Consider the following 22,072-nt stretch of genomic DNA (forward strand, 5'->3'; position numbering starts at 1 on the left):
GCACCACTTACTGGCAGGCATAAGAGCTACTAAAGATTTTCTGGCTCCAGTCTGACCCCTTGGGTATATTCGAAGGTAAAAAATCTGCAGCTAGATAGCCTCTACCAGATAAAGGGTTTCCAAAGGGAAATAACTTATTCTTCAATGGGGTGGTTGGAGTTTTTCTAAATTCAGTTGCAGTCACCCATACTGGATTGTTTGGCGCACTTGCACTGTTCCACAAATCAATCTGATACCAACTTATTGTTTAGTGTAAAATTTCAAATTTCCTTACATTTACCAAATATTTCAAAATTTTCAGTTTTACACTTAGTTTTTTTATATTCACTTTATCTGTTAATATTATTCATTTTGTAAGAAGTGACGGACCCTCAAGTACTCGTGATGGACCTCTATGGGTCCCCAAACCACAGGCTAAGGTTAAGAATTGCTGCTGTTGAGTTATTGCGTGAGATGGAAACGCCCAAATTACAGTAGAGGGAAATGTGTTGGGCACTCCCTCTGACAAACCCTGCCCGTAGAATATATGCACTTAATAATCCTTGTTAATCCATTTTAGGGGAGGTTTTACTTTTTTTAGCCAACCCTATATATTTTTTTAATCTCTGTTACCAATTTTATGACTGTATGGCCGATGGTTGCCTTATGGAAATCCTTAAGCACAGTGCAGTAAACCTGAGTTGGTTATGAAGACAAGCCAGTAATCAAGGCTGTATGCCTTATTATTTCATTAGGAAAAGATATGGCAGATGCTACCCGTCTGTTTAACATGAAAAGTCATGAGCAAGGCAGCGGGTTGGAATTCTTTATTGTGAAAAGCATATGTGGGTATATGTATATGGACCGTGGAGATCAACAATCAGGCCATGATCAGCAATGACAACATGTATGTCTGAAATTTTGGGACGGGGTGGATTGTTATTACACTGTTGAGTGTCTAAACAAGTCTGTTGAAACAGGAATTCACACAGATTACCTTAGTAGGCAAAGGCTTTGGTGACCCATGGTTCAGACCCTGTATATTTGGAATTTCATTGGTTTTTGAGCCCTAGCCCTGCAAGGGCTTATGAGAGCACCTGGAAATGCTGTAGGAATTAGTACAAAAAGAGGGTCTGTGGCTCCACCCTATAGTGATCATCTTCTCTTACAGTATTTGAGTACAAAATAGTCATGGTAGTCTGCCTGAGAAAAAGTTGCATTAATCATAACTGACTGGGACATAGGTAACTTAAACATCACATCAACTGCAGCAAGAATGTTTGCATAGTGAAACTATACAGTAGGAAAGGTTTTAGTGTGAACTCTGACAAATATTATAGTATACGGTTTTACATAGAACGACTTTTAAAAACCAAATGAATTAACTTTACATTGTAAATTCTCTGACAAATGCAATAAAGAAGGTTTTTACATAAAGAGCCCTTTGATTGGAATAGGAAGCAGTTTTAGATTGTAAACTCCATGACAAATACCATTGGATGAGGCTTTACATTTTGAAGTGTTTGACAAATATGATAGGAATGGGTTTTACATTGTCGACTGACAGCTGCAGTAGCATGGGTTTAATATGCATTCCTTTTTAGGTCCAGCCACTGTAAACGTTTGCCGTCTAGACAAAGAGTTAGTGTTCAAGTCAAGGTATGCTTTGGGTCTGACTAATTCGTTTGAAGCGTCTCTCTAGGAAGGTATGAAACTTCAATCTTCAATTTAAAGCCAACATTCTAATAAATATGGTGACTAATCCTGTAAGCCTCTAACTTTATATAGTGCATCACCTGACAAAGCATGTAAAGTTAATCTTTTACATTATGCCAAGCTCTTTGTTTTCCAGTAGACCTATCTAGGACCATTGCTGGTTTTTACAGTTAGTCTGCTGCTGCGCAAATTGTCACATGCACCTCACATATAATGTGAGCAGACTACATTTACAGGTTTAGCACACTGGGTAACACATGTATCCCTTATACTCCAACATACCCTACCTAAAAATCTCATCAAATCTCATCACAATTGTTGTTAACTTGTACTAGGCGCACCTTGATTCCTCCCAAACGTATAAGGGATCAGAGCGAGCCATAAATACTTGGTACACCTTAACACTTTTGAAATGACTCCAACCTTTAAGACTCTGGGAGCGCTCCTCCCGCCCCAAGCAATTTGATGCTAATTCAAACCGATTTAGCGTAGTAGAACAGGGCTGCTGTCTGACATTGGTGAACACAGGGCCCAATGGAGACAGAATAGCTAACAAGAAAACCATCAAGAATATCACCCATCCCTTATCGAATGGCACTGCCCCAATTGTTAATAGTCTTATTTAGAGGAACCCGCTGGCACTTCCCCCTGAAGCATTACTTAAACCCTCGGCTGCCTCCCTGTACTCCTTATAAGATCCCAAGTTTTGGACGTTAGGTTTTCATGTCGCCCCAGTATCTTTAATCACCATCTCTTTTTTTACTTGATATTAAATCATCTTTCCTTCTTCTGGCATCGCGCTCTAGTTTTGGTCCAGCTTGTGCTTAATTTGAACCAGTGGTTCCCAGTGGGGTGTACCGGCACTCAATTACGGGAACCCGCAATTATTTGTATTGTAAGATAATTATGGAGAGCAAGAAATGGAAAACACACAAAGGGAGAAAGAAAGAGGAAGACAGAAAAATATTGCAAAGGGAGAACAAAGGAACCTCCAAGAGTGAGATAAAGAAACAGGGAGTGTCTAGTAGAAGAGGTGCAGCATATGCAGCCTTTGTATTCAGCGCACGGACATTTAATAGCTCCAGCTGCGGGCTTCTAAGCACAGCTTTGGGCACTGGTACTCCTAGTTTTCAAACTAAGCACTGGGTCTAGGGGTTCTTTTGGACCCCAGCTGTCTCATTAACGGCATCATTATAAAGGGACTTCGCTGTCCTGTGCTAGAGAGATGCCTGTTAGACAAGCCACTTTAAAGTGAAATTGTTTGATCTGGAATTCTAACAAGATGCCAAACTTATGTTCACTGATGTCTTGTCGGTGATCGAGCATAATGGGTGATGTCTTGTGTGTGACAGGAGCTTTATCTTTTTATAGTTCACCTTCAAAATTCTGAAAGAAGACTGTCTCCTTGCTTTTTGAAGCCTGCAACCCTTTCTCTTTCTAGTTCTAAAACATAGGCTAAATATCCCTGGCTGGCTCCTCTGTCCGTGTTTTCTTGCCCACCGGCAGTGAGCGTACTCTCTCTATACAGACCTCCCGATGGCCATCTCACAGTTGTATGTAAATTAGGCGTACACGGAACATCTCCAAGTCCGAACCCTCTACTCTTACTTCTAAATTTAGAACTCTGTTATCCCTCCTCGAGTACTTTTTGATTTATGTATTTTTTTAAAGCCTTCTCTGCAGAGGATTGCAATGTCAGCTTGCGACTACAGTGTGGCCAAGGACTATTTCTAGGAGATTACAGGCCATTCCAGTCATTAGATTTGAGCTTCCATGTCTAGTCCCTTCATGCCAGCAAAATCAATGTATGCTTAGAGAGTTTATAGTTTAGGGCTTAGATTTGCGCTGAGATGTACATAACCAAATCGGTTTTAATACCATCTCAGTTCAGTTTTCAAGAGGTGCAAGCTGCCTAGGAGGTGTTCTGTAAAAAAAAAAATCCAGTACTTGTATAGCGCACGAAACACCCCCGAAGGGGTATCTCCGCGTTGGGAAGATTAAGTGAGCTATTGCCCAGAGTCGCATAATGCTGGGCAGACCCCTGCTGCCGGAGCCGGGGATTGAACCGTGATCCCCAGCGTCCAGCCTCAGTCGCCCTGGCCGCGGAGCCATACCTCTCTCCTGTGATCAGTGCTGTGGTTTCTCTCTGACATGTATGTTGTCATACAAGTTTGTCGCCAAAGATTCAGGCCGACCAAAGAGAATAGACCGCATTTATTACTTTCTTCTAGGTAAGGTTCTACATTGGCATGAGCTCAGCTCAAGTTGATGATGCAAGCTTGTGGAGTACTGTTTCGCTTGTCTCCCCGGCAAAGGTGTCCTGCCTCAAGCTTTGGTTTGTGCCAGAGATTGTTATATTGTGGTATAATTGAGGTCTCCAGAGGTCAGCATGCGTGCTTAGTGACTGTTATCTGTTAATTTCCTAATGAGGGCCAAGTCACAGCTTTCTCACTGCTACTCTGAGCTGAGTTAAACTAGGAAAGGCCTCCCACTCCTTGCTGGCTGATATGTAAAGGATCACAATCCACTGCCCAGGGGGAGAAACACCACTCCATGTTCCTGTACCCACTGGGTAAGCAGCTTGAACTCTGGGCCTTTTGAGTCCCTGGAGTGACCTGGCCATCAGCATTTTAGCAGCAGCAGTTCCTCTTGGCCCGACGGCTGAGCAGCTCAGCACAACTATGGAAGATCACCAATCTCAGGGCAGCGAAGCTCCCGATGGGCTTGTCTCAAACTCTCTACTGTGCAACTCACCTTGCAGGCTGACCACGAGTTCTGACTGACCTCTAAACCTCTTCTCCTTCCTTGGCTTGCCAAGCCTCTTGCATTACAGCATCTTCCCCCATACTTACCACCACAGATGGTGCTGGCAGGCAATGGTGCTTGCAGGCTTTCTGACCTCACGCCCAGATTCTGCACTACATGACTCTTTTTTGCCCTTGCTGCCACCATTGCCAAAGTCTCCATAAGCGACTACTCCACTTCAATACTCCCCTCCAGTTATAGCATTATCACTCCAGGCATCGTATTCCACTCTCAGCTAAGTATGAGGGCCACTCTCAGACACCTTTTCATCTCCTTTTTTGACGCTGTGATCAATGAAGGGGCAGCACAGATAGCTCATTTCATACGGTATTTCGCCTCCTCATGCCACTGCCATCATCTTCCTGATCACCACTGAAACTCCAGATGCCATCTTGGGGCCTGTGATCATGCAGCCTGCCAGTTGGTCCATGGTAAAAGGTAGGTATGGTCAGTGTGTCAAGTTGCTGCTATCTGTGTCTCCCAATCCGCTGAATTGCCCCTACCACTGCTTTTCTTAACTTAGTTCCAGATATCTGGGTGATGTAGACCACACTGTAGAGTCTCCAAAATTTGTCAATCCAGGGCATTAATGACCATCACTCCCAACTCCTCCTCTTAACGTCCACCAGACATATGTGGAACACACTACAAATGCAGTTTCCAAAACCACCTGGCAAGAGACATAGTTGGATACTAAGAGGGCAGTGATTTCATTGATGTCTGATCCCCTCTTAGAAGTAGGGTGGAATGTTTTTCATTGACTTACAATGATCGGATGTAGAGAAGAGTGTCTAGCACACCGATCTTTCATGTACAGGTGCATGAAGGCACATTGGTAGCACTGGTGAGCTCTCAGAGGAAGAGGCTTTAACAGAGGTTCATGTAGAGGTATAGACCCTGTAAGTCTGCTGAGCAACGTGATGCTTTTGCTTCACAGTAATTAGAGTCAGCATAGTGAGCTTGCATAGGTAGAAGATTGAGAGATCTGAAGCTAGTGAATGTCTTGGGGCCCTGGTTCTTTCCTTAACAGCTACATAATGAGCAAAACCATGACTGTGGAGACTCCTAAGTACCAACTCTGTGGCATTCAGGCAGAGAGGCTTTCGAAACTAAGAGCAGCATTGAGGGTGCCATTTAGTTGTACCAGCAGTTGTACCAGCATTATATCTGGTGTAAGGGTAACTGCATCGTCTTTATTTTATAATGCTCATTTGCAAGTAGTCTTGAATAACTTATGGATACTTGAGGATAATACGTCGCATCGTGCATAATTTTGTTCTTCAGTCTTGAGGTGTGCTGAGCAACGGCCCTTTTAACAAGTCTGATTGACTTTCGGGAATCTAGTTTTGCTGTTGGCAGAAGAAATTATGAGGCTTAAAGATCAGAGGATCATAGTTGTGCTTGGAGCAAAATTGTATTATTTGCGGGCAGAATCAAACCGCTAGCTCTTCGCAAAGAACCTTGAAAGATACCTCTGCAATCATATCTAGAACTGAATTCCATTTGATCCATTAGTCGACGGGCAGTGCTCTACATGGCTACCTAATTAGAATAATTTATGTAATAGGCTAAAACTAGCTCCATTTTCTTCGTCAAGGTTCATATTCGACTCTGTAAGGGAATTGAAAGAATGTTTATTACAGACTTTATCAATTTCTTTATAACTTCTCATCGGAAGCACAAATATTTTAATGCCAATTTTTTTTCTTTTTAGCTGGAAATTGCTCTGGCTACCGTACTTGTGGAAATTGCTTAGACCAGCCAGGTTGCGGCTGGTGTACTGATCCAAGTGACACAGGCAAAGGGCTGTGTATTGAAGGCTCGTACCAGGGTCCAATGGTATTTCCAAATAACTTGCCAACGCGAAACAACTACATTGAACCAGTTCTCAACATCAGCATGTGTCCTGTAGAGAATAAATACAACTGGTCTTTTATTTCATGTCCAGGTATGTAATTTTCCAAAAATCCTTTCTGAAAGTTATTTTGTGTTATTATTGCTATTTCAGCCGAAAATTGTGGAAAATGCCTTATTTACATGCTTTAATTTTTAATGATTCTTAACTATTATTTGACTTGTTTTATATGTGGTTAGATTACTTGTAAATAACTAAATTAAGGTAAATTATTCAATATCTTGCACTTAGAACATTGTTTGTAAAATATCAAATGGATGAAATAAGTAATAGATCAGGAATGTGAAACTCGTACTGCCTCTTCATTTTATAGGAAGTAGATAAAATGGATAATGATGGCTTTGGTATGCTCTTTTTCATGTACTTGTTTGACTTTGCTCTAAGTAGCAGCTCACTGCTCTGCGTCGAACATATATTCTAGTGATTACTTCTAACTGAAGATTCCTCACCTTTAAAATATTCCCAGGCGCTAGACTAGATTCAGGGAATTTCAGCAGCAGTGCTCCTGTATGCCAGCAGGTTACGTCCTGTTGCTAGGTACCCTTACGGAAGTGGTGGACCAGAGCTGCATACGGGTGTCATTTCCTTTTTTTTGTGCCTTCCGATGCAGAAACCAGATATCCGCAATTTCCAAATCCATTCAACAGTTTGCTAGGGAACTTTGTCCCCTTCAAAACCTATGTGCTTCAAACTATTCCCCATCCGAAAACTATGTGCTTCAAACTGTGCCGTGACCGCAGGAAGTAGATGGTGGTCAGGGACCTGCATGAGGTGTGGTTTTGATACCTTGTCTTCTGTCATGACCCTTAAGTCTGGCGGCGTGTGCCCTCCTATACATGAAGGCGATCCAGGACCAGAAGGCAAAACTACGTTGTCAAACGAAAGAGGCCACGTCGAACCGCATGTTCGATGGCATGTTGTTTGGCTGTAGATAGACATGATCTGCATACTCTTGCCATCTTATGTTGGGTCTGGAGTTGTGCAAGTTATTTTTCTTCCAAGAAGTCTTTTGAGTCACAAGGTCGGTGACTCCTTCTCTTGGTGATATTGTGCATGAGCATTAACTCCGTTATTAGATTTTTCTCTTTGCTGTCTGGTTTGGATGTGTGTGCCTTCCCTCTGTTTTCGACTCAGTTTGTGTATGATTCCTCAGTTCCTTTTCTGTCCTCAACTGTATTGTTTTTGTTTGCTCTTTTCCACTTCTGTTGAATTTTGTCGGTTCGGGCTTTCCCTGACTTCCCTTTGGGGCGTCGCCCATCTGGGGCATACCCTTCCACGTGTCTTACTCCATCGAACATGCACTTCATATGGAACGGAAACATTTCAGGTTTTGCTCCCATTGCCACACAAAATACCCACACACAGACCAACACCTAGGGGCCCGATGTAGGTAATTCATATTTACCGACTCTTACCGATTCGGTATTTAAGAGTCGGTAAATATGAAGGGGCGAGATGTAGGTATTGCAGATTCTGTAAATACAGAATCATTAAGATTCGGTATTTACCGATTCTGTAATTACAGATTCGGTATTTCCCATTGATTCCTATGGGTTTTGAAGCCCATAGGAATCAATGGGAAATACCGATTTTGTAATTACAGAATCGGTAAATACCGATTTTAGCAAGGGTGCAGGGGGTGTCACTTTGACACCCTCTAGCACCCCAAAGAGGGGCATGTGAGGCATGTGGCACACAGACATGCCCAAAGGGCATGTCTGTGTGTCACATGGCACAGGTGTGCATGCACACATGTGGATTGGGTGGTAAAATACCAAATCTGTAAGGTCTGTGGCACTCTCAGTAGTGCCACCTACATTTGTATATACCGAATCGGTAAAAATACCGATTCGGTATTTTACAGAATCGGTAAATTTACCGATTCTGTAAAATATATGCCCCTACATCTGAAAACCCAAATACCGGTCGGTTGGCTCCTACATCTGGCCCCTAGTGTGCAACATGTGTCGTTCGCCCGACCATCGAGAAGCTGAAAACCCTTCGGGATCAAAGGTCTCATCGCCTGGAAATGTCTCAAAAAGCCAAAGACAACACTTCTGAACTTTTCAGTGAAGAGCACGCTCATGAGGACCTGATTGCTGAGGAAGAGGCAGCGTTCTCCATCGACGAAAGATCTGACTCAGTGACCTGGAAATAGACATGTAGATGCAGGACTTACCATGTGGTCAGCGCGTGAGTTCTGTGACCCCAACCCCTCCATTTAAGTCTACGAAAACATTTTAGGCACCCCAAGAGGAGGTCGCCGGACCATGGTTGTATCAAAAAGCTGGTGGTTTGATGCCCCTTCACTCAAAATTTCTGCAAACCTTCACCATTGACCTGTTTGGACCGAGAACATGCTATGGTACCGGGCTGATCTTCTGTACGGAACTGGCAGCCGCCCATCGATGCTGACCAAGCCTCCCACTTGGACACCGAAACCTTCGAAGCCAAAAGACTCAAAGCATCATCAGCTTCCACATCTCCTGTCGAACCCATTCTAGAACAAATTGACATTCGTCAGAGGAAAATTCACATATAGAAAAGAACTGGTCGGCTCCTTGCTTCTCCATCTCCAGAAAAGGAAATGAACGTTTCAGGAGGCACTCAACATTTCTCTTCCTCCTGCGAAGAAAACCAAGACAAGCCTACGAGCCCTGCCTACCATCCCCCTCCTACACCGCCTCCTACACCTCCTCAACCATCACCACCGTCTAATCCCCTCTTCACTCTCTCCAATACACGACTTACTTGATGTTTCACCTCTAAGGTCCCAAAATTAAAATATTGGAGGACTTTGGGTTACCCTCAAAGATCCAAACTTCTATCCAGCTCGTCCCTTCCCTCATGAGGATGCCTCTTCCTTCTGGCAGGTTATCTCTAGGGCAGCGCCTTTTCATAACGTGAAGCTGCATAAATGAATCCCAAGAATCCCAAGAGCAGGACTTTCTATTTGACAGCCTTTCTAATACACATAAAGACACTGCATTTTTGCTCATGCTTCCTGGCATAAGGCATGCCAAGGACATTTTGAAAGAGCCAGTCAATGCCAAGTCTATTTATTAATAACAACACCTCTGAACTCTTTATGAGGTCAGAGGGCTAAGCACATGACAATCTCTTACGAAAAATACTACAAGTTGCACAAAATTACAATGGTGCCCTAGGGGCACGACAAACCATATACAAAGTAAGTGGAATGTGAAAGTCGATAAACGGAATGGAGCTGTCCAGAGGCTGTAGGATCGATGGGACCATGCTACACTAACTTCAGGAAAGTAATAGGAGGCCCACGGAACGCGTATGCAGAGTGTGAACTCACACGAGAGATGCATAACAATGTCTCTGGACAGTACGGTTCAAGTTAAAGGTGAGTACGGACAATCCTGACTAGGTAGGGCTAAAACGACTGTGGAACTGGACACTAGGACAGTTAAACTACCCTTGAGCACCAAAATTTATTTATTTATTTATTTATTTATTTATTTATTGGTACTTGTAAAGCGCAGCATATACCCTTAGGTGTCTTGGCGCTGAATAATCTTGCCGGCTGTGTGAAGCTGCCTTGCTCTAATGATAGTTCTAAACCTAGAGTCACTTAGCAGTTTATTTATTAAACAGCCAAGTCTTTAATTTCTTGCGAAATTGAAGTAGCGTGGGACAAGCCCTAATATCTTGGGGTAGGGTATTCCAAAGCTTGGAAGCCGCCACTACAAATCGTCGGTCTCCCCACATCACAGTTTTGGTTCTAGGTACCATCAGTTGGTTGCTGTTAGTAGAGCGCAGTTGGCGTGTGGGTTGGTATGGTCGTAGATGGTCTTTAAGGAACTGTGGGCCCTGTTTGTTTAGGACTTTATATACAATACACTGGGATTTGAATCTGGCTCTGTTCTGAATCGTCAGCCAGTGTAATTTAGGAATGGCATTAGATAAAGATAAAGGGGCAAATTTTGGAATTCCCAGAATGAGACGTGCTGCTGCATTTTGTATAGTCTGCAGTTTTTTTAGGACTCTTGCTTGGGCATTGATAAATAGCCCATTGCAATAGTCTAAGGATGTCAAGACTAATGAGCTGACCAAAGTTTTGATGGCGGTAGTTGGAAGATAGGGACTTATCTTTCGGATCATGCGCAGTTTATGGTGTGCAATTGATGCCACTTTGCTGGCATGGTCCATAAAATTAAGCTGATTATCAAAAATTATCCCTAAATTCCTTACTTTGGTCACTGGATTAGGGGGAGCGCCAAAAGTTTGTGGCCACCACGAGTTAGGCCATTCTGGTGAGAGTTGCCCGAAAATCATAACTTCGGTTTTTTCCGAATTTAGTTTTAAGCAATTTGCTGTCATCCAATCCCCCAGTTCTGTCAGTCCTCTCTGGAATGTTTTGGCTACCTCCTCACCATCTCCCCTTATAGCCAACACCAATTGTGTGTCATCCGCGTAGGAGGTAAGGCTCATCCCGTGTGACTTGATGATGTTAGCCAGGTCCGACACATATATATTAAAGAGTGTCGGACTCAGGGATGAGCCTTGAGGAACCCCACACGGTTGTGACAATTTGGCAGATTGATAAGGTCCCAAAGAGACAGCCTGCGTTCTCTCCGAGAGAAAGGAGGCAAGGAGATCTCTTGCCATGGAGGAGATGCCCATTTTTTCGACACGGCCGACCAGAGTACCATGGTCGACCGTGTCGAAAGCTGCTGAGAGATCCAACAATACCAGCACCGCTGTGCCGCCTTGGTCTCTTATTGTTCGGATGTCTTCAGTTGCTTTAATAAGGGCAGTTTCAGTCCCATGGTATTTCCTGAATCCATACTGAGTATCGTCTAGCTTCTTGTGGGTTTCTATATACTCAGTTAATTGTTGGTTCATGGCCTTTTCCACCACTTTGGCCATGAACGGAAGACTCGCAATGGGTCGGTAATTTTTTAGTTCTGCCTTATCTGCTCCTGGTTTTTTCAGCAGAGGTTTGAGCAGTGTTGTTTTTAGACTAGTGGGGTATATCCCGGAGAGCAAAATGGAGTTACAAACTTGAGTCACGACTGGTATAATCGACTCCATCACCGGTAAGAGTGCCGATATTGGGCATGGGTCTAGCTTGGATCCAGCTTTAATTGTCGCTACAATTTGTAGTACTTGGTCTTCTGTCAGTGGTTGAAACTCAGTAAAAGATGATATCCCTGTGGGTGATAAGTTTTCCTGACTAGTAATGGTTTCGTTCGAGTGCGTGATTTTTGCCAAAAATGGTTGGTAAATATCGTCCACCTTCTTGAAAAAGAAGTCGGCTATGGCGTCACACATATCTTGGGTTTGGGGTGGGGACAAGTCTGGGGTATTACCCGAGAGCACTTTAGTTATCTCGTACAGTTTTTTGCTCGAGTTCTTCGCCTGTTCAATTTGAAGCATAAAGTACTCTTTTTTTGCCTTAGTAATCATGGCTTTATAAATTGTCAGAGCCTCCTTATATTTAATTTTACTTGTAGGATCGTAAGATTTCCTCCATTGTCTTTCCCAATATCTATTCTGTAATTTTTGTGTTTTTAATTCGTCCGAGTACCATGGTGCGGTGGGGCTAGTCCTATTTGTGGATATTTTCTTTGTGCTCTTGTTACCTCACCCACGGGCCGCGGGTGCATAGGTGTCAAAGTGCGTCTGGTTCTCACGTTGAAGTCTATGGAGCCTGAAAGAAAAGATGCTGCAGGCGACCAGGAGGAAGATGTCCGGTGCAATCCAAGGGTGGATTGTTGAAGAAGAAGACCTGAAAGCAGAGGGGACAATGTTCACAGTCACTAGCCAGTGACCGGAGTGGAACCAGGAAGGAACCAGATGTCGTCGTCGCGATCAGGTGAAGAGTGGACGCTTGACTCTGCAGCCACGTGGACCAGGAGGTGTCTTCGACGACCAGGATGGAGGCACGAGCTGTCCCACGCAGGCTCTCGCTGTCGGCGGTGTCGGATCCGGGATTGGAGTCAACAGGCCTTGGCAAAGGCAACCCACGCGGTGAGTGGAAAAGACGTCTGGTGCGGACTAGGAGAGTCCGAGGTGCCCCTCTTTTGGAAGGGAGCAAGGGCCAGTCTGGAGCAACCAGACCAGCAGTGAAGATTCAAAGGTTCGTCGTCTAGGAGGCCACTAGCCAGCCGGCAAGTGACCAGACAACGCGTCGAGCAGCAAACATGCAGAAGGGCCCCACGCAGATCTCGTGGATGCTGGAGGGCTGATCTTCGGTGCAGGGGCTGCTCGGGGCTGGGGCTTCTCAGTCCCCAAAGCACTTGGTCGAGTTTACCTCGGGAGTCGTGCTGGAAGCGAAGTGCAGGTTCGTTCAAGATGGCCGGTCCCACGTGTCTCGGTGCACCCACGGGTCTCAGCTTTGCTGTAGATGTAGGTAGAGGTCGGAGAGGTCTGGGAATCCGGGTCTCGTCGGGCTCTGAAGTCTGGATCCTCGAGGGAAAACGACAAAATGAAGCCGCTGGACGCTTGATGGTGCCTGCAGTTGCAGGGTGGACACTCCTTGTCCACAAGGGAGATTCTTCAGTCTTCTGTGGAGCAGAACGTCGAAGGCCAGAGTTTCTTCTTGTTGAATAGTTCAGGATAATCTAATTTGGAATGGGACCAGCTCCTACCTTTATTCTCCTAAAGGGGGCTGCACTACTGACTAGGTCCCTCCCCTGGGTGGGACCAGGAAGGGGGGTGGCTACACCCCCTAACCTTTGTCCGGTTTCCCGCCAGAGCTGGGGCAGGGATGCCCCAGCAACTGGTTTGAACCGGTGTATGCACAGAGCACCTTGTGTGCCCCAGGCATGGCTCATTCCTTTCAGGCCTCCCTACCTCAATACACAAAATCCTGTCTGGGGTGGTGCTAGCACCTCCCAAGGCAGGAAACCCTTTGTCCAAGCCATCCTCGCTGGAAGGACTCCCAGCAGCAGGAGGTCAGACTTGTGTCTGTGGTGGCAGCATCCATTTTGTGATGCTGAGGCTCGAGTTAACTTTAACCGGGGTTCACAGTTACATACATGTCGTGTCCCTCTAGAAGGGTGGAATGCTACCCCCGTCGCCAGAATTGGCGAGGGGGTAGTATTCCAAATCGTATGACACCTTACTCGACATGTTTTGATAATGTTATACCAGAGTTAGCATTTAACCGCGAGGTTGATAATGCACTTAAGAGTATATGGTATAGCGTTATCATGGAACAGCTACTAGGACTTGGTTCCGCAAGCTGCAAACGGGCTCAGCTCATGCCAGAGCGCCATCTCACATAATTCCAAGCACTCTGCCTTCAGGATTGTTAAGGCCTTCCATGGGAGTGACTGATAGGAATATATGTGTCCATTTTAGGGTTAGATATAGGTATACTATATCTACAGCAAAAGGTGATTACACCACCTTGCCCCAGCTGTCATGCAGCCAGTTGTGTCAGATTTAGATGGCCAGCCAAGGGTGGCATAATACATGCTTCAGCCCCTGGTAGGCCCTGGGTACACCTATGCCCTGGGTACAGGGACTGATAAGGTGGCTGTAGGAGAGTAGGGTCTGCAATCCTATGATCACCCAGATTTTTGCTAATCAGACCCACAGCCTAGCTGTTCTCTCTATCCAAATTGTACTCAGGTACTGAATTGGCACTGGGCCCTCTCCAAGTCCCTGTACCCAGGGCTGAGGTGTACCCAGAAGTCTCCCAGGGGCTGAAGCATGTATTATGCCACCCCTGGGCTGACTAACTAAACTGACACAACTGGCTGCACGACAGCTGGGGCAAGGTGGTGTACTCACCCTTTGCTTTAGATATAGTATACCTATATCTAACCCTAAAATGGACACACAGATCTCCTATCAGTCACTCCTATGGCAGGCCTTAACAATCCTGAAGGCAGAGTGCTTGGAATCGTGTGAGATGGTGCTCTGGCATGAGCTGAGCCTGTCTGCGGCTTTCGGGATCCATCCCTTAGCCGTTTCCATGATATCGCATACCATATACTCTTAAGTGCATTATAATCCTCGCGGTTATATGCCAACTCTGGTATCGCTTTATCAAAACATGTCGAGTAAGGTGTCATACGAATTGGAATACTAACCCCTCGCCAATTCTGGCGACGGGGTTAGCATTCCACCCTTCTAGAGGGACACGACATGTATGTAACCCCTAACCCCGGTTAAAGTCAGACAGAGCCTTAGCATCCACAAAATGGATGCTGCCACCGAGACACAAGTCTGCCCTCCTGCTGCTGGGAGTCCTCCCAGAGCAGGAGATAAGGACAAAGGGTTTCCTGCCAGGGGCGGTGCCAGCACCGTCCCAGACAGGATTTTGTGTATTGTAGGTAGGCAGGGCTTCAGAGGAAGGTGACTGCACGTGGCACCCCGGTGCTCACTGTGCATAGGCTGGCTTGAACCAGTTCCAGGGACACTCCAGACCCTGTGCTGGGGAAAAGCCCGCCAAGGAAGTGGGTGTAACCACCCCCCTCCTGGTCCCACCCCTAGGGCAGGACTTAGTCGCGTGCCAGCCCCCTTTTCCCAGATAAAGGTAGGAGCAGGCCCCCTTCCAAATTAGATCATCTTTGAATCCTGAAACTACTTTCTACGAAAGGAACTCAAGACTTCTTCCTAAGATTTCTCCCTTGTGGCTAAGGAGTAGTCACCCTGCATCCGCAGGCACCATCGCAAGAACACTGCGGTCTGCTGCAAGTCCTTCCTCCGGAATCCGACTGCCCAGCTCGACGAGAACCGGCTTCCCTGGCACCTCTGACCTCTACCCACCTCTACAGCCCAGCTGAGAACCGTGGGTGCGACGAGACCTCGAGGGACCGGCCATCTGCAAGACTGCACGACTTCTGCACAGCAAGCCCGCCGAGTAATTTCCTGGTGAGTGCTTTGGGGTCCGAGAAGTCCCGACCCTGAGCAGCTCCAGCACCGAGGTGCAGCCTCCCAGCATCTCCACGATCTGCGTGGGGCCCTTCTGCTTTTTGCTGCTCACCGCGTTGTTTGGCTACTAGCCCGCTGGCTTGTGGCCTTCTGAACGACGCCCGACGACATCACTGCTGCTGGTCTGGTTGCTCCAGACTAGCCCTTGCTCCCTTCCCGAAGAGGAGCACCCAGGACCCTCCTGGTCCACTCAAGACGCCATTTTGAGTCCACCGCGTGGGCTTGAATTAGCCAAGGCTTGTTGCCCAATCCTGGGTAACTTCGACGCCGACAGCTTCATCAATCGTGGGACAGCTCGCCTCTCCATCCTGGTCGCCGACAACGCCTCCTGGTCCGTGAGATCTGCAGAGCCAGCGTCGCCCACTCACCTAGTCGAGGTGACTGCCATCCGGTGCCCTCCTGGTGCCCACTGACTACTGGCTAGTAGTCCCGAACTTGGTCGCCTCTGCTTTCAGGTGTCATCCATCTTCCAGATCCAGGCTTGGATCAACTCGAACTATCTTCACTGGTCGCCTGCCAGCATCTTTCTTCCAGGCTCCTGGTCCGGCAACGAGGATTCCCGACGTCTTTTGAGACCTATGCAGCTGCAGCCCCTGGGCTAGGTAACTTCGGCATTTCGGTGCCCCAGCATAGCCTCACTATCCAAGGGTCAGGATCCACTGTCGTTTTCTCCCTACCAGGTCGGGTTCGCCCGTAAACACTAACTTTAACTTAACTAGCTTCCATAGACTTTGTCCCGCATCCCGCGTGAGAGTGCACACTCTGCACCCGAGTCCCCTAGGTCTCCTAGAAGTAATCTAACGATTCCCTAGTCAAGTCCTAGCGATTCCAAAGCCTATTAGTCCTGTACTTACCTGCTAGTAATTTCGCATTCCACTTTTAAAGTATATGGTTTTTCGTGCCCCTCGGGCATTTGTGTATACCGTGCTAACTTAAGTATTCTCGTAAGAGTTTTGTTGTGTGCTTAGCACCCTGTCCTCATAAAGAGTACAGGGTTGTTGTGATTCTAATAAATATATTGTTTATTTTCATAACACTTGTGTGGTGTCCTTTCACTGGGTGTTCAAGGGGTAATGTGATGGTAAAACAGCTGGCTTAACACGCCCTCTAGAGTCTTAGCCTTAGACTGCTCGTATCCATGCTACTAGGATAGCTGGTCTATAAGGTTGGCTTACAACCAATCATCAATAAGGGTTGTTTGGACTGATATATAGTGATCACTAGAATAGTGAACACTGCACATCAGGCCAACTTCTCACAGTGGCCCAGTACCAATTGGTAAATGCACCTAAAGTACATGGTTGTCAATTTAGAGAGAGAACAGCTAGGCTGTGGGTCTGATTAGCCAGCCCTCAGCCAGGGAAAGTCGTAAACCAGTGAAGCAAAAAGCAAAAATCTGGGGTGACCATAGGATTGCAGACCCCACTCTCCTACAATAGATTCCTTACCGCCCCACCCATCCTCTCAGTTCTGCGAACGGATTTCTAGGGTTAAGGTCATCCCTTTCAGGGCTCTAGTTTCAAGGCACCAGTGGTCAGTTTCTTGCATGGCTCTGCGTTCCTGGTGCTGAAAGTCATGTACAGAACCGACGTCCGCATGCGTGGGCTTGTCTAAGCAGCTCCGGTTACGTCATCCCAGCGCCAACGACGCACGCGGAGTCACACGACGACGCCTACCGACGCGCAGGGGTACTGCTGATGAAAAACTTTCCGGGTAATTCTAAGGTAAGGAATCTATCACTACTAATGTTTCTTACAGATATATCCTTACCGAAGGTAAGTAACTTGTGCGTTGCAACTACTGCACCCAAAAAGGCAAACAGTCAGGCTACTGGGGATACCCCATCCCTCTCCTGGAAAAAAAAAGCAAGCGCATAGATGAAGCTGGGAAGAGGGTGACACCACAAGCAGCTTAATCATAGGTGCATCGTCAACTCACAGGCCCTTGTTGCCAGATTACAATATCGCCCATTGGGACGAGATGGAGGAATTCTTGCAGTATCTCCCAGTTGAGCGCAAAAAGGGTCAACAACTTGTCCCAGAGGGGCAGGCCATTACCAACAACTCCATCCTCTGGGCCCTCGACACAGCAGATATGGCAGCCAGAGGTATTAATGCCAGTGTCCTTCTTAGACATGCATGGCTTAGGTGTTCTGGTTTCAAACCAGAGGTCCAGCAGGCAGTCTGAAACATGCCTTTTGATAAAGAGCACCTTTTTGAACCGCAGGCTGATTCTACCCTTGCTAAAATGAAACAAGAGCCTGACATAGCTAAGGCGATGGGGGGCTTTACAAATTGCCACTCCTAGAGTTTCCTTTTGTCGTCCAGGCTACAGAGGGGCTTATAAGTCGACCTCCACAGAGGCCCTCCACTTCCCAATAAAATCAAACCCAGTCAGCTTAAACTAAGGGTTTTTTAGAGGTTCCTTTATGGGCTGTAACAATTAGGGAAGGGGCGGGGGTGCCTGTGCATGCAAAATCACACCCACTGCAAAACAGTGACTACCCACTGGGTTTCCATCACCACAGACAAATGGGTTATAGCCATTATCTAGTATTGGGCTATCTTTCATAGATTTCCATGCTTGAATCATTCCCCGTCGTTTAAGTGGGAGGTCCACAGCCATAATCAAGTGGTAATAAATCATAGGCTGGAATGGCCCTAGGCCATCAGTTTAATAGCCTATCTATTTCTTTTTTTCTTTAAAAAGGACCAAACTTGAACTATAACCAGTCGGCTGCTAGCACCCTCTATAACTCCCCCAAGATCGTCGGAGTCCCTCAGATCTTCAACCGCACGTTGTGTACAGAGAGTCTCCCTGAGCTCTGCTTTGTTATTGATCTCTGATATTGTAAATCTTCATATTATTACTACCATGCTTAAAATGCCTTTACAACAGGTTCCTTTGCCCTATGGCTGTCGTCTGAGGAAAGGTATTTATTAGAGATGATTCCCACATAGATTTTATTCTTGGCTGTTACCCTCAACTGAGAAGGAAGACTGCTCTTATGGATTTAAATGCTGCTCTTAAGAGGACAGTGACACTTTTTTTTGGTCTCTTCAGAAAGTCACACAAACTGAGCAAGGAAACCAAGAAGCCTCACTGGAGTTCCTTAAAAAAATCTCATCCCGGGTCTATAAAGGACAGTTCAAAATGGAGAAACAGAAAAAACAACAAACCATTCTCAAGAACGTACATGTCTTAGTACGCAACTCCTTTGCAGGCACTTGGACTTTGTTCTTTTGTGCCCTCTTCAAGCCCGTCAATTAAAAAGCCTAAAGCTAAGCATAGGCTGCTTCGACCGCAGCCACCTTGTCATCATTGCCATCATCGGCGAGGTTAACTGTTACATTAACTTATTTTATGTATTTGAAAAGTTTTATATAGCGCTGGCTAGACCTGGAAGTATCAGAGCGCTTTACATAAGGATGAGCGAGTTACAAGATTACATCAATTACTGGGGGTAGCATTACATATGATAGAAAAAATATTACACGGTTTCATGCCACAAGAAAGTAAAAGGGTCGGAATGAGCGGAGCAGGAGGAACAGGCAAAGGTGAAAAAAAGAAACTTAAAGGGAAACCAAAAGTCGGGGTGAATGTTAGCAAAATTGGTTGCGGACCCCTGAACAAAAAGACCAAAGTCGGGCTCAGATTTTGCATCAAATCATATTGGACAGGGAAAGGGTTTGAGGGGGGCGGGGGAACAATGCGCAGTCCTGGGAAACTCATTATCCAGTAAATCTATTAACGCCAGAAAGTCCGCCAAGATGGAGGGAGGATCAAGGTTAAAGACCAAAACAACATCACTACAAAATGGCGGTGTTGCTGTTTGCGACAAACCGGTTGGAAAAATCAACCCCATGGAGCAGGATTTTACGGGGAAGGCGGCCACACGAACAGGCGGGAGGAAGGCTGGCGAATGCAAGTCAGTCCCAGGTCTTCATGGGCAAAAACAATCTGGGCTATGGGGCAGCAGTGTTTCTGTTCAATATGCTATCCTGGTAGGAGAGGTCCGCTCAGAAGCCCGGCAGCAGCCCTAGATGAAGGAGGGGACGGCTGCGGGGTCAGGAGTGCGTGCTCACAAGTAAGCGCATAGGAAGAAAAGTAAGTTTGATTGCACCGGACAGTAGCGTAGCAGCATTCACGCTGGATAATGCTCCGTACATCCGGAATGCGAAGCCAGGCGACTGTGAGCCCGGAAGGCAGGTGACGGCCAGAGGGCATAGTCCCCAGCCCATCTCCTCAACAGCTGCCAAGGCAGCTCAGCTGGGCATCGGCCATGGAGACATGGATCTGTAATCGATGGAGATTCCATTTAAAGCATCGGCGGTGCACCGGGCATCAGCCGCGCAGAAATTGCCATCGCCATAGGCTGAACCTCGTTGGTTAGATGGAGGGTGGGGAGGACTTAGGTGTCAGCAATGCCTTCTCCACCTCTTTCTACACATCAATGAGGACTTTATCGGCGTCAGTACATGCATCTCTGTCAACGACGGCCTGTGGTACTGCACCGTTGGTGGCTGCCTCGTTGATGACGGTGGCCCCTCGCAGTCTGAGATACCTGTCGTCTGGACGGCTGCTGTGGTTGCAGTCGGTACAGTCGATGAAAGCTAAGGAGGAAATTCCTTAAATAAAAAGAAATAGTATATTGTATGATTATTTAAATCATCATCATCTCCTTTCAAGGGGCTCAAACATCACCTATTTAATTTCTTATCAATCTATATTTGATTCTATGTAGCGGACAAACCATGGTCCCTATTATTCTATCATGGTCAAAAATATAAAGAGACGAAAATGATTAGGAAAAAGGACACTACCAGGCTGATATGTCACATTATGTTAGGTTAATAGTTCCTGTAGAGTACCCACAGGCGTCATGAGATGCAGTCTATACAATCAGGTAGGAAGCTAGTCTATGCAAAGCAACCACTTTTTCTGAAATGTCCTAAATGCCACGGAGTTTGTGCTCTAACTTTCACAAGAACCTCTTCTGTGAGAAAAATCCCTTTGCCAAAGTCTGTCATAAACATCAGACTTGTTTAGCAGTGACTTACACCACTACAGCCAGGCACAGCATGTTGTTTCCCCACCCAAAAGCCCACCACTCTGAACTTCTGGGTTAGTGCCTCCATCTGGCATTTCGCAGTCTCCAAGGGATGATCCTACTTAGTCACTTAACAATTGCGAAACAAAAAAACGAACCTGCAAAGAGTTTGCTGTCAAAGGGATATATTGTTTCTTAGATAACTCTTAAGACCAAACAGGGAACTTGGCGATTGGTATTCCCATACTATATTATATTGGAAAAGAAAAAAAAAGTTTTACAATAATCTGGAACCCAGCCTGACTGGCTGCGGTATTGCCGCCGATACATATATGTATAAGGCGCCAGAGTATTCACTGTCCTCTTTACTTGGTCACCATACTCGGAATCTCTTCTTACCCAAGCGGGTCAATATGCTTTAGCATTTCCCTACACCAGTCACAATCCCTAGTTGTAAGGGTGGGCAACTAGTCTATGTATGCATACGTTTTCTGCACTGTCTGGTATTAACTTCCATTTTGCTGCTTCATTTATTAAATTGGGTCGCTATTTCCCATAAATATAGTTGTAACGTGTGTGCACCTACAGAACTCAGGCAAAAGGTCAACAGTCAGACAAGGTTCAGTTAGCCAGGAGAATCAACAGCCTTGACAGCAAGGAGGGCTTAAAGAAACATCTTTTAATCCTCATCCGTACTCCAGAATCCTGGACATATCTTCACCGAAACCCGGTTCGGTTCTCACAGTAACAGATACGGCCACATCCCTGGGCACCTTTTACATCAGATGTTTTTGTCTATGGGCACCAGCTTGACTCTTCTCAACAATTAGGAAAGAGTATCTGCGATCCCTATAGTTTCTTCCCTTCCAGTCGCAAAACAGGCTCACTTACTAGCGACAATATATATGGTTAAACAAGCCGCCACCAGAGTTCGGGGACAGCTCGCAAATAGTTACCTCAGTCTGGTGCTGCCTATCTCAAATCACCACTCATGCCGTGAATGCGAACACTGCCCACTAACTTCCCCATGGGGGAAGATAACTTAAGTCGCATAGGTAAAAGATCGGTCACCTGTGTCATACCCAGCAGTTTCACCACATACCGATCTACCAACAGGATGTTTCTCCTTTGCTTCAATTATTCAACTAAGAGCCCTTATCATGCTTGACAAGTAACAATCCACAGAGTTCCATATTTCCATACAACTGTGGGTTTCTACTCCTGCTTCTTTAAGAGAAAAAAGGACAATGGGGATCCATCCTAGATCCCTCGGATGGTTCAAATCTCGTACATCCTTTATTTTGTAAGCAACGCAGGCTGTACCACATATCTGAAAGAGACACGTTAGTGATAGATTCCTTACCTTAGAATATCCCCAGGCGTCAGACTGGATCCGGAAATTTTTGCGTAGCAATACCCCTGCGCGTCAGTAGGCGTCGTCCGCGGCTCCGCGTCCGCCGTCGGCGTCGTTAGCGCCGGAATGACGTCGTCGGAGTACTTAGACGCCGCCCATGCGCGCTGACGTCAGTTCTTCTTTTTTCCGCGCCAGCTAGCGCAGATCCGGAGAAGCTCTACCCCTAGTCATTTTTTGACTAAACTTTTTGATCTTTTTGATCATTTCTCTACTCGAGTCTTCGACTCCAACGGTGCCGGTAGGGATGCCCGGGTTCAAGCCCTGTTCGAAGTGCGAC

The 22,072-nt window shown here is 46.1% G+C and overlaps 1 protein-coding gene across 1 annotated transcript in view; it reads left to right on the top strand.

Annotated features, from left to right (window-relative positions):
* ATRN (attractin) overlaps positions 1–22,072 on the top strand; it is an 800,866-nt gene that overhangs the window by 424,261 nt on the left and 354,533 nt on the right. Inside the window, exon 18 of the mRNA XM_078678722.1 lies at positions 6,215–6,448. Within this exon, the coding sequence (XP_078534848.1) occupies positions 6,215–6,448 (234 nt within the window). The remainder of the gene's footprint in view (positions 1–6,214; positions 6,449–22,072) is intronic.

The sequence above is a fragment of the Lissotriton helveticus genome, chromosome 2_2 (genome assembly GCF_964261635.1).
Source record: "Lissotriton helveticus chromosome 2_2, aLisHel1.1, whole genome shotgun sequence".
Lineage (NCBI taxonomy): Eukaryota > Metazoa > Chordata > Amphibia > Caudata > Salamandridae > Lissotriton > Lissotriton helveticus.